General features: G+C 40.8%; 1 protein-coding gene across 5 annotated transcripts in view; it reads right to left on the reverse strand.

The window, feature by feature from the left end:
• Nucleotides 1-7,260: 7,260 nt before the first annotated feature.
• The window catches only part of LPIN1 (lipin 1), a 70,368-nt gene continuing 65,828 nt past the window's right edge, over nucleotides 7,261-11,800 (reverse strand). For 4 of the 5 annotated variants that reach the window (XM_067544755.1, XM_067544752.1, XM_067544753.1 and 1 more), the window contains one exon: nucleotides 7,261-10,844. In XM_067544755.1, coding sequence (XP_067400856.1) covers nucleotides 10,685-10,844 — 160 coding nt within the window. In that variant the 3' untranslated portion in view covers nucleotides 7,261-10,684. The remainder of the gene's footprint in view (nucleotides 10,845-11,800) is intronic. The other variant, XR_010919056.1, reaches the window with a different exon arrangement.

The following is an 11,800-nucleotide window of genomic DNA, read 5'->3' on the forward strand; positions in this document are numbered from 1 at the left end:
CATTACTAGATGGAAATGGTAGAATTATCAATAATAAGGCAGAAAAGTTCAATACCTATTTCTGCTCTGTATGTGTGGAAAAAACAGATGATATAGTCTCATCATATGATGATAATACTCTCTCCATTCCACTAGTCTCTCTGGAAGATGTTAAACAGATGCTATTAAACTTAGACATTTTTAAATCAGCAGGTTCAGATAACTTGCACCCAAGATTTTTAAAAGAGCTAGCTCAGAAGTTTGCTGGATCATTAATATGGATTTTCAATAAGTCTTGGAGCATTGAGGAAGTTCCAGAAGACTGTAAGAAAGCTAATGTGCCAATTCTTAAAAAGAATAAACATAATGTACCAAGTAATTATAGGCCTGTCAGCCTGACATTGACCCCAAGCTAGAAAATAGAGCAGCTGATACAGGACTCAGTTAATAAAGAATTAAAGGAGGTTAATGCAAATCAACTTGGGTTTATAGAACACAGGTCCTGTCAAACTGTCTCTTTTTAACAAGATTATGCCGTTGGTTGACAAAGATGGTGTTTATGTAACATAGATTGGTTCTTGGATCTATGCTATTTACTATTTTTATTAATGACCTCAAACAAAATATAAAACCAGCACTGATAACATTTGCAAGTAACACAAATATTGGGAAAATAGTAAATAATGAAGAGGACAGGTCACTGATTCAGCATGATTTGGATCATCTGATAAACTGGATGAAGGCAAACAATGAAAGAGAAAGGTATAATACAGTGCACTGGCTGGAAGTTGAAACTCGACAAATTCAGATTTGGATATAAGGTGCAACCTTTTCATTGTGAGCACAATTAACCATTGGAACAATTAACCAAGGGTCATGGTGGATTTTCCATCACTGACAATTTTTAAAGCAAGATTGGATACTTTTATAAAAGATATGCTCTAGAAATTATTTTGGGGGACTTCTATGGCCTGCGTTATGCAAGAGGTCAGACTAGATGATTACAATGGTGCCTTCTGGGCTTGGAATCTATGAATCCCAGATTAATGGTCCCAAGTTAAATAGGATTCTCTCCCTCCTCTGCCATACCTCTTCCAAAAGACTAAAACAAAAGCAGAGGTACTCTTCCCAGTTCCTCATCTGCTGCATTAAAAAGGCAAAAACTATTTAAGATTAAAATTCATGAAATTACAAGATCAGTAGCTGAATTAAAATTTCTTTTAGGATAGTTCAATATTTAGGCTGAAAATTCAGTTCTCAGTTGCAGTTGTATGAATCCGAATGGTAACCTTGCCTTAGATGGAGTTGCTCTGCTGTAACTGACATCACAGTAAGGCCTTTAGTGTTTATTTTTGGAATATTTATTGGTTATAAATCAAAAGACAACCAACTATTGAGACAATATCAGTGAAATAGTCTTTTTTCTGTTAAAAGTGATGTTCTAAAACAAACCTCTTTGTTAAACAAATCAATTTGAAAACACGACCTAGTTTCAGTTTGCATGTTTCTTTTAACTGTCTTTAAAAAAGGATGTTTATACAATTTTGTAAAGTAATGCAAACTATCCTACTCCATTTACATTTCTTTGTTCCAAAATGTATTCTTCTTGTTACGATTCCAGCAGACAAGGAAAAGCAGACATCGCGGTTACATTCCAATTGTTAAACTTACACCCACAAAACCCATTCAGAAAACATAAAATGAGTCACAGGAAGGGACCAGTTGCTTGCAAAACTCATACAAAGCAAGGCAAGGCAAAATGGATTTCCTGTATCAATAAATAGATTGCTGGCAGCACACTGAACACCTGACATTGCTATAGGCTTGGAAACCATACGAAAGTGTAGCCGCTAGAAACTGAGATCAGTTAGTAACTATCCAGGCCCAGTCCAGCAAACCATTGAGGCACGTCTTTAGGTTCCAATGAAATCCATGGGACTTGAGTATCTCGTTAAATGCTTTGCTGAATTAGGATCAAAGCCTCTCCATATTAATTTTGTGTGGCAAGCCTTTTTTGAAAGTAGATCCGTGTGGTTTTATGGAGCTGTACACCCTGCATCAGAGTAGTGAGCTGCTAGGCGGTTTTCTAGTTCTATGGAAAACTTAGGAGGGCATTGTACTTAATTAAGATTTAAATGTAACTGCACCTGCAACTTTCCTCTGCTGGTTGCAATACCCTCTTAGACACTTGAAAAACAGATTTGTCCTTGACCAGTTTTATCCCCTCCTATCTGGCAAACCAGCCATGAAGGGCCTCTTCACCTCTCTCAGGCAAAGCTCCCAAAGCAAAGCCGAGCACGATTTCAGGCAAAATGCTTTCAGACCAAAGGCTGAGCCCAGCCCCTAACTTCCAGGCTCAGCATAGAACTGATGTGCAGTGATGAGAAGGCCCAGAGCAGTTATACAGCCTCTTCATGGAAGCAATGCTGAACCACTGAATTTGCCTCTGCTCCTCAAGCTTTTTTTTTTACCCCCACCTCTTCCCCCCATTCCTCTCCCTGCTCCTGCACCCATTGTTTTCATGCCGTACTTTGTAGGCCCTTCTATAGTCCCCTCGTAAGCAGGACAAAAGGGTCTTCCATCACTACTCCCTATGTGCTGCCACAGTAGGTGCCACAACAAAGCTGAAGGGTGGAGGGAGAAAGGGGGCAATATTCTGGGCGTTCACCTGCATCCAGCCCTTCCTTTGCATAGTTGAAATGTATTTTGGCCAAGGAGAGTCTGGATTTTTCCTCCAAAACCATAAGGGCTGTAGTCTGCTGTATCGGAACTGTGTATCACCCATGTGCCTTTTCAAAGCCACATCTTTACTGTGGATACACACAGACAAGGCCCTTTTAAAATGGTGCCCAGCCCCCTTTTTGAGTGTACACTAGAGCAGTGTTTCTCAACCTTTCAAGTAGCACGTACCCCCTAACTTCTGAAAATGTTAATAAGTACCCCCAACACTCAATTTTCCACGGGATTTTATATTTACAGACTAATGGGAGCCATATGTTGGAAGAAGGGCTGAGTATATAAGGCCGTGATATGACAGATGTCAGATCTAGTGTGGGTAGGGGTACCACCTTTACACCAGGGGTGCGCAACTCAAGTATGTACCTGGGCTAGAGGTGATGTTGGCCACAGCTAGGAGGCTTTGAGTGGCATGCCAATGCTGGGGGATATAAAGCCTGCACCAAATTTTTTGCCATACTGTCCATGCTGTCCATGCAAAGCTCAAAACGTTTTTCCTTCATGCTTTCTGGAATTCCTGCTTGTTCAAAAGCACAGTCATTAAATGGATTCAAAATTCACAATTTCTGTGGATCTTCATGCTCTTCAACATTAGGGAAATAACATTCAAAGTCTGACTCCAAATTTACCAAGTGTTTTTTAATATTTTCTTTCACACCTTCGTTCAGAGTGATTTCGTTTTCTTCACAGAATTCTGAGAGCTGTGAAAATGAAACAAAAATTTCCACATAAAGCTCGATTTTTCCAGAACCTCAACTTTTTTCTAAAAGTTCTTACTTTGTCATGCAAGATACATATATTTGTGTTGTATCCCTGAAGCTGAAGGATCAAGTTATTGATTTTATCAGAAATGTCACAAAGATAGGCTAATTTGCAAATCCATAGTTCATCTTCAAAATGCTGCAAGAATTCAGATTTCATATCTCTGAGAAAGACAGTAACTTCATATCTCAACTCGAACAGGGGATTCAACAACCTTCCATGTGACAACCACCGAACTTCAGTGTGAAGTACAGTAATATGTTCAGATCCTATGTCATGGCACAGCAATCAGAAAAGACGTGAATTCAGAGCCCGCACTTTTGTGAAGTTTACTGTTTTCATGGCCGTTCCTAGCATGCTGTTTAAATCTTCATTCAGTTGCTTTTCAACCAATGCCTGCCTATGGATAATACAATGGTTCCACTTGATTGAAGGATTTATAGTTTTTAAGCAAGCAACAAGACCACTTCGTCGACCTACCATTGCTGCTGCTCCGTCTGTGCATACAGACACACACCACTCCCATGACAATCCATTTTTTACAATGTTCTCATTTAAGATCTTAAAAATGTCCTCTCCTGTTGTTCTTGTGTCCAATTCTTTTGCAGCCATATATTTGTTCCTCTATTCCTTGCTCGTCTTCATCATCAATGTATCTGACAAACATCATCAGTTGTGCATAGGTGATTACATCCGTAGATTCATCAATCTGTAAAGCGAACTGTTTTTTCTGGCTGACTTTTTCTGAAATTTGTTTAATTATGTCTTCTGCCATGCCATCAATTCTTCTTGTCATGGTGTCATTTGAATGTGGGATGATTTTAATTGTATCTACTTCTGTTTTGCCAAACATGATTTCAGCAATTCTGATAGCAGCAGGAATGACAAGGTTCTCAGCAATGGTATGTGGTTTCTTCATTTTTGCCACCATGTGTGCGATTTCAAACGAAGCTTACAGAGCTTGTTTAGGGAATCGCAGAGTTCAATTTCAAGCAGCACTTGATTTTGTCAAACTTTCACATTTTCGTGTGAAAAAAATCTATTTGTCCTTCAGATCAGGATGTTTCGTTTGAAGATACCTTTTCAAAATGGAAGGCTTCATACAGTGCTTAGGCAACGTCTCACTGCAGATCACACAAAGTGGTGATGGAGGTATATCTCTGTTTGTTGTAAACCCGGCAGCCAGATAACTGGGATCGTAGCTACGTGCTTTAGGAAACTGTGAAGATTTTGTACTTTCACTACTGATGCTTTTTTTTTTTTTTTTTTTTGAAACATGATCCTCTGGATCCAACACTTGTATGGGAACTACTTTCTCCTGAATCTGAAGTTGTTGTTAGTTTTCTTGTTAAAAAAAAATAAATAAAAAAAAATCTATTTTAACACCCTCACAATCAGTCAAATTAAAACAATAACACAAGCCCAGTTACATTCAAACACTAAAAGTGGAAACTACAGCAAACTGGCACATGCGTAAACTCTGAGAAACAGTCTTTTTGCCCTTTACTCCTGGACGACTGTATTGCTCGTAAAGCAGGAGAGTTCTGAGTTCTGCAATGCTGTGTGGCTGTGGCAGATCACAAAACCCCCTGCTGTTTCTCCCCTCCTTCCTCCTCCCCTTCTTCCATATAGGAGCAAAGGTCAACACAAGCCAGTCACTATGGCCTAATGGTGGGGTTGTGGTGTTCTCCTCACACAGGTGGGAACTTTTGAGGTCTAAGCAGGCACTAGCAGCCCAGAGTGGATAGCAGCGCTCCCCGTGGCTGTCCCTAGAGTGGTGTGGGCCTGGAGCAAATCACACTGTGTGAGCCCCTCTTAACATTTTTAAACTGGTCAAATCTGGAGCTGTCATAGCTGTCAATTTCACAGCTCAGTTAGAGCCGTAAAATTGACAAGTTTTTTGGGCACTGGGCTTTGAACCAGGGAGGAGGGCTGCCACGTGGGCAAGTTGCAGACGGCTGCTGTCTGGCTGGGAGGTAGGGGATGGCCACCCACTCCGAGGTGGGCAGAGGAGGCTTCCGCGCCTGCTGGGACCCAGGGATGTGGGCAGCCAGCTGCTGCCAGTCTTCAAGCTGGGGCACTGGAGGCTGTCTCTCAGCTAGGAATCGGGTGTGGGTAGCTGCCACCCAGATGTGAGCCCTGCTCCCAAGACGCAGGAGGCTGCCACCAGGCTCCCATCTGGGAGCTGGGACCTGGGCACTTCCTCCAGAAGCTAGCAGCTGCCACCTACCTCCCAACTGGGAGCTGTGATCTGGCGGGAAGCGGGCGGCTGCTGCGCGCCTTCCCGAAAAGCCGGCGGCGGCTGCCTGCCTCTCAGCTGTGACTTGGCGGGAAGCAGGGGGCTGCCACCCGCCTTCCCCAGAAGCTGGCAGCTGCTGCCTGCCTCCCCTTCTCTGTTTTTCCCCAGTACCCCCTGCCTGTGTCTCGTGTAACCCCAGGGGTACATGTACCACAGGCTGAGAAACTATGCACTAGAGGGTGAGTTGAAGGCCTCATATTTCCAAGTGTTTATACTTGGTCTCGAATATTTAAAGTAGTTTCTTGTATTTGATTTTACATCTTGCAAAAATCTCTCCCAAGGTATTTGGTACCATCTGCGAAGCATGTTAAATTAAGCCCTCCAACTGTTTAGACCTATATATTTAAAGGGAAATGTTCATTTAAGAGGCTGGGAGACCTCTCCTCCTCCCCTGAAGAACCAGAAGGCAGTTTTACGTGTGTAGCGCCTCTGAAAGTTTACTACCTCAAACTTTTTATACATCCTTTGGTCACAGGATATCCCAGGAGCAATGAATACGTCCTTACAAAGTCTGCTTTGCAAGGGTGGAGGTATCTTTTCTGTGACTTTTAATTTAAAAAGCATCCTTGTTTCAAACCCATCCCCAGGGCTTTAGCATAAACGTTTACACAGGTCAGAGCTCTACAGAAATCAGAGAGGCCTAGTGCTGCCGTGAGTGTGGGCTGTCCAAACATGGATCTTTGAACTGAACTTCAGCTGCTGTAGAACCTACTTAATCCCAAACATTGTTTTTAAAATCATCAACTAAAGCCAACCTCATAGCATTGAGAATTGATTATCGTTATTTGCTCAGCAAATCCAGCAGAGGGAGCACAGTGCATTTTTTGTTGTCTCATAAATAGCAGCAATTCTTTTTCCTGTAGATTTCTCAGCAATGGAATGGGCGGGGGTTGGGGGGGGGGGGAACCTTACCGTCCAGTCCTGGTTCCATTGTAGCCAATGACAGCACTCCTGTTGCCTTCACTGGGACATGACCCAGTCCTTATGTATCCAGGGCCACATTCAAACCTGAAGGATGTGAGTTAGACACCCAGACCCACATTCTCAGGTCAGGCTGAGCTATGCTGAGCTGAAGAGAGGGGCGATGGATGGGGAGGAGCCATAAAGCTGCCTTTAGGCCTTTTCAGCTCTCAAATTTTGGCCCCTACATTTAGTTAGAATCAAGGTTGCTCTAATGCATGCGTGGCTGCTCCTGGCTCCGAAGTGCTTACTGACAGACAGGACTAGCAGAACAGAGGCACTCTGGCCAGGCTACCTTCAATGGCATCTTCCATAGACTTAAATAAGTTTAGGCTCCCAGGCTCTTTGCAATGCCACAGAGTGAATATTGCAAATACTGGAAGTAACAGCGGGTAACCCTGATATAAGACAAGCCATTAATAACAGACCGAAATACCACACAACACAATAGTCTGAAGTTGTCCAAAAGACACAAGGCCAAAGCTAAATATTTTTAAGACGTCACAGAACTGAAATAGCAAAAATTATTTTTCAGCTGTTTGCCTTTATTATATCTCTCTCTTTAATGGCTTTGCATTCAGCGCATCAAAATAAGGTGTTACAATGATTTCCATCAGTTCACTAGACAGAGCAAATCCTGTATATAAACAAACATAGAAAGGATGAGCCAAACCAAAAAATAAAAGACCAATTCCCCAATCCCAAAAATTGTCAATACATTTTAGCTTCAATATAACTGATGAGTCATGTATATTATCCTCCCCCTCCTTTGACCACCCCGGGTTGAGTGGGATAGTCATCAGATTCATGAAAATAAACAATAGTCACCACTGCATAGAGTAGTTTATAATATGTCTTTTGTTGAAATAGAGCATATAGTGGTTTGGGTGTCTGTATTTACCCTGTTAGCAAAAATATTCTTTCTGTAACAGAAACCACCATTACACTGAGAGCAGGCAATATTTTTCTTTCACAGAAAGAGTAAAAATTTCTTTAGCCATTCCACTTTGTTCTTAATAAATGAAAAATCCAATTTAAAGGTGTATGAATACAACTGCCTGACTGTCAAAGCAAAATATAGTGTACACTTTAAAAAGTATATTTAAAAATGAAGCAAAATCCTTCGTCGTTAACAGAGCAAGCTTTTGATTTTCCAAACTGTTCTCCCCAGGAGCCAATTTAATAAATATTAGTCAAGAGTGAAATATACCTTTGTGTGTTTATACAGCTATAGTCAAACTTTGACAAAGCAGGATATCTTGCAGTGTATAAGTAGTAGTAGGGTCTTCAAACTGAAATGGTTTAAATTAGCTACTCATCTACACTGCCATTTCATTTCCAATACTAAAAGGTGATTAAAAACTGGGTTCCCTTCTTCCTGGCCCATTGGTAAATAAATGCTATGGGCCTGCCTTTCAGAGGTGTTTCACTTTGGGTGAGGTCAATGAGAGCTCTAGGGGCTCAGCTCTGAAAATCATGCCCTAAGGACTGTGGGAGGGTAACTGAACTGTGAGCATCTTATCAAGTGGCAGGAATTTTTTATATAATACAATTCACTAAGACAGGCCATTAGCAAAATAAATACATACCGGATATGGCTAATACGTTCATCCAGTAACTCAGCAGTTACTTACAAGAAGTAATAAATAATATCTAGAAAGAATAAAAAATTGTGCCTTCTTTCCCATTTGAATTTGTCTGGCTTCAGCTTCCTGCCATTGGTTCCTGTTTTCCTTTCTCTGCTCCCTTAAAGAGCCCTTTAATACTCAATATCTTCTCCTTGTGATGGTCCTCAAATGCTGTAATTAAACCACCTCTCAATCTTCTTTTTGCTAAACTAAACAGACAAAGCTCTTTAAGTCTCTCACTCTAAGGCATTTTCTCCAGACCCTGAATCATTTTTTGTAGCTCTTTTCTACACCCTCTCCAATTTTTCAACATCTTTTTAAAATGTGGACATAAACTGTATGTAATATTGGTCTCACTGAGGCCTTATACAGACATAAAAATCACATAATTACTCCTAATCCCTGGTTTATACATCAAAGAGTCAATGAAGCCAAAGTGTGGTTGCTCTTAGAGAAGTGACTCTCTTATTGGCACCCGGAGGCCCATATTGATTGTCTCAATGTGTTCAGTTTACAAATAAAAAAAGACATTTGTTTTTGTTTAAAACTGCCAGCCCAGCCCACTTGACCTAAGATCTGAAAGTTAAAATGTGTTCTTCCTCTTTGTGCACTAATTCTGACTTCACTAAAGCATACATACACCTATAATATTCTTCTCCTGGGTCAGAGTTCCAGTGACGATGCACAAGAAGGAAAGACTTTCAGCACTTGTGTAAATGATTATTCAAGGTGCAGGGCAATGTGAATCGGCACCTTGACTTTCACATCCCACGTGAGTGAGTTTTAAGGGCCAGCAATTAGAAAATCCATATTCTGGGGAAACCACTAATGTCAGTGGCAAAACTTCCATTGAGTTCAATCAGGAGCAGGATTTAGCCTTTCATTTTAAACTGAGCAAATTTGAAATACACTAAACATGGAATCCCATGATGCCATTTTCAGAGAACAATATGCTTTGGACTTCCCCCCAGCCAAATATCTTTAAAAATAAATAAGGTAATCATTTTGCAATCTATCTCAAAGCACAATTTTTTGGATCATTTGACATATGGTCAGTTGAAGTCTACATTTTAAAGCAAAGTACTGCAATATGTGAAAGTACATTATTTGAAAAATGCTCTCATCTGAGCTACAATATTGACTCCAATGCACACAGTTAAAATGTAAGGCATCCAAAAGTACCAAGCAGTAGCTACGACGACTGTCTGTGCAATGGAGAAAAGAAGTATGCAGGTACAGAAGTGAAAGTGAAAAGGAAGATTTCATTAACGCCAAAGATGGTCTGATGTACTGCAAAGCACACACAACTGAAAAAATGCTCCACAGTGAAACCATGAGGTGCATCCTTAACCAGCAGCAAAGTTCACATTTTAGCCTTAGAAAATGCTTCACAAAATACTTTTCAGTTTTGACAAATCCCTTGAAGCTCCCAGCTCCCACAAAGTGCAACTCGGTCCAATCAATGGGTAAACTCTTCCCCTTACTGATGTCAACAAGAGTTTTGCCATTGACTCCAACAGAGCCAAACCCAATGGATTGAATTCTTCCACTTCCACTTGTATTCTCACAATGTACCTTAATCCAAATGGACTGCTTTTGGAGTAAGGTACTGCACAGTGTGAGTAAGGATGACAGAATCAGGTAAATGTATTTATTTCCCAGGGGAAAAAAAAAGCTATAATGTCAAAATAATAGGCTAGATCCATGGCTGGTGTAAATCAGCATGGCTCTGTTGACTTCAATGGTCCTATGCCAATTTAAACCAGCTGAGAGTCTGGCCCAATATCTCTTACACAGTTATATGCTTGTTTGTGGGGGGATTATTGTTTGTTCTTTTAAACAAGGGACTGTTAACTTGACAGTGGTCGCAACCTGTACAGGCACACAAACTGGTGTCAGGGGTGTTGAAGCCCTGCCCTTTCCATCCTGCTAAATGGAAGATGGTTCTGGTTAGATGGGGAGGTGGTTCATGGAAGATCTGGTGTGGGAAAGGTTGAGAACCACTTTTTTTAAACTAACTCTGAGATGATTAACTATAATCCCAGTACCATTGCACTTGTAATTGACCTTTTGTAATAAGACTATGTTGCACATTTTGAATATGTTGGCTGAGAAGTGGGAAGCACCACTCCCATTCCTAGTCACTAGAAATGTGACTTTAAGCATGGAAACACAGTTCCAAATTTGCTTTTAACAAATGAACACAATGTTCACAATATCGCAGATTCCAGCTGATTCGTCCAAGGCAAAAACCAAGCTGTGTCCTTTAAATATAAGATAACAAGTCCTTTGAACTGAGGCCAAGAGGCTGTAGGTGCATTTAAGATGAGGACGGATGAAAATCCTGGTGTTCAAAAGGTGGTAGTGGTTCCCTCCAGTATGTGAACTGACTGTAGGTATCAGAACAAGGGAAGTCTGAAGAATGGCTTCTTCTCAGCAAAGGAAACACGTGATCAACCACCTCACAGAGTCTGACGTAACTGGGGGCAAAAAATGTTGTTTAAATAATCTCAGATTTATTTATTTTGATATAAAAATAAAGATGCCTACCTAAGGCTCTAAACATCCTAACACACATTACCACTACAATTTCTGCATGAAATGACCAGCTCAGCCAGCCAGCTTCCACCCCTTCATCATCCTTCGTTTTGTACAGTGATGTTCAAAAGGTCATGTGTTGAAGAGCAGAGGTTACCGCAGCTCATTTTGGAAATGGTTAGTTGTGAACCCACACAGAATAATTGTTTATTAAAAAAACTCCAGATTTTCAAAAGTGATTTGTAATTTTGGATATCTCCTTTTCTGGGTCCCCAACCTGAGACATCCTAAAGAGACTTCATTTTTTCAAAAGTGCTGCGTACTCATTCTCTGGAAATCTGGTTCCTTTCAGGTGTCGAAAGTTGAGAACCCAAGACTGCAGGCACCCAAAATTATTAGTCATTTTTGAAAATTTGGACGAAATGTTTATGAGGTTTCATTATCTCAAACCACATAGCATTTCATTCTTTCCACCTTGCTGACTCACCAAAGGGTCGTGACCTTTATTGTACCACCACGCTGTAACAATCCCTGTGCAGTGACTGTAACTACCGCAGTCTCTCTTTTTTTCCCCCTACATGTGACTCTATACATTTTTTTTAAAGTGTGTTTGTTATCTGCTGCAAACCACTCTGTGTAACTCTCCAATATGAAGGATTACAAATACCCACTCACACTAGTGAGCAGTTACTCACACAAGCAGGGTTACTAAATCAATGGGATTAACTGCCTACCAGTACAAATAAGAGGCTCACATTCTGAGAGAATTAAAGGGACACACAAATTTAAATCTACATTTGTCTGATTTTTTTCTATCCACTATTGTTACTGGTTTACAATGAGAGAGAAAAATATAGTTATTTATATTTTTTCAGGGCCTGATTGTGGAACCCCGCTT

The sequence above is a fragment of the Emydura macquarii genome, unplaced genomic scaffold, assembly GCF_026122565.2.
Source record: "Emydura macquarii macquarii isolate MOO-44397 ecotype Brisbane River unplaced genomic scaffold, CSIRO-AGI_Emac_v2 contig_1027, whole genome shotgun sequence".
In the NCBI taxonomy this organism is placed as follows: domain Eukaryota; kingdom Metazoa; phylum Chordata; order Testudines; family Chelidae; genus Emydura; species Emydura macquarii.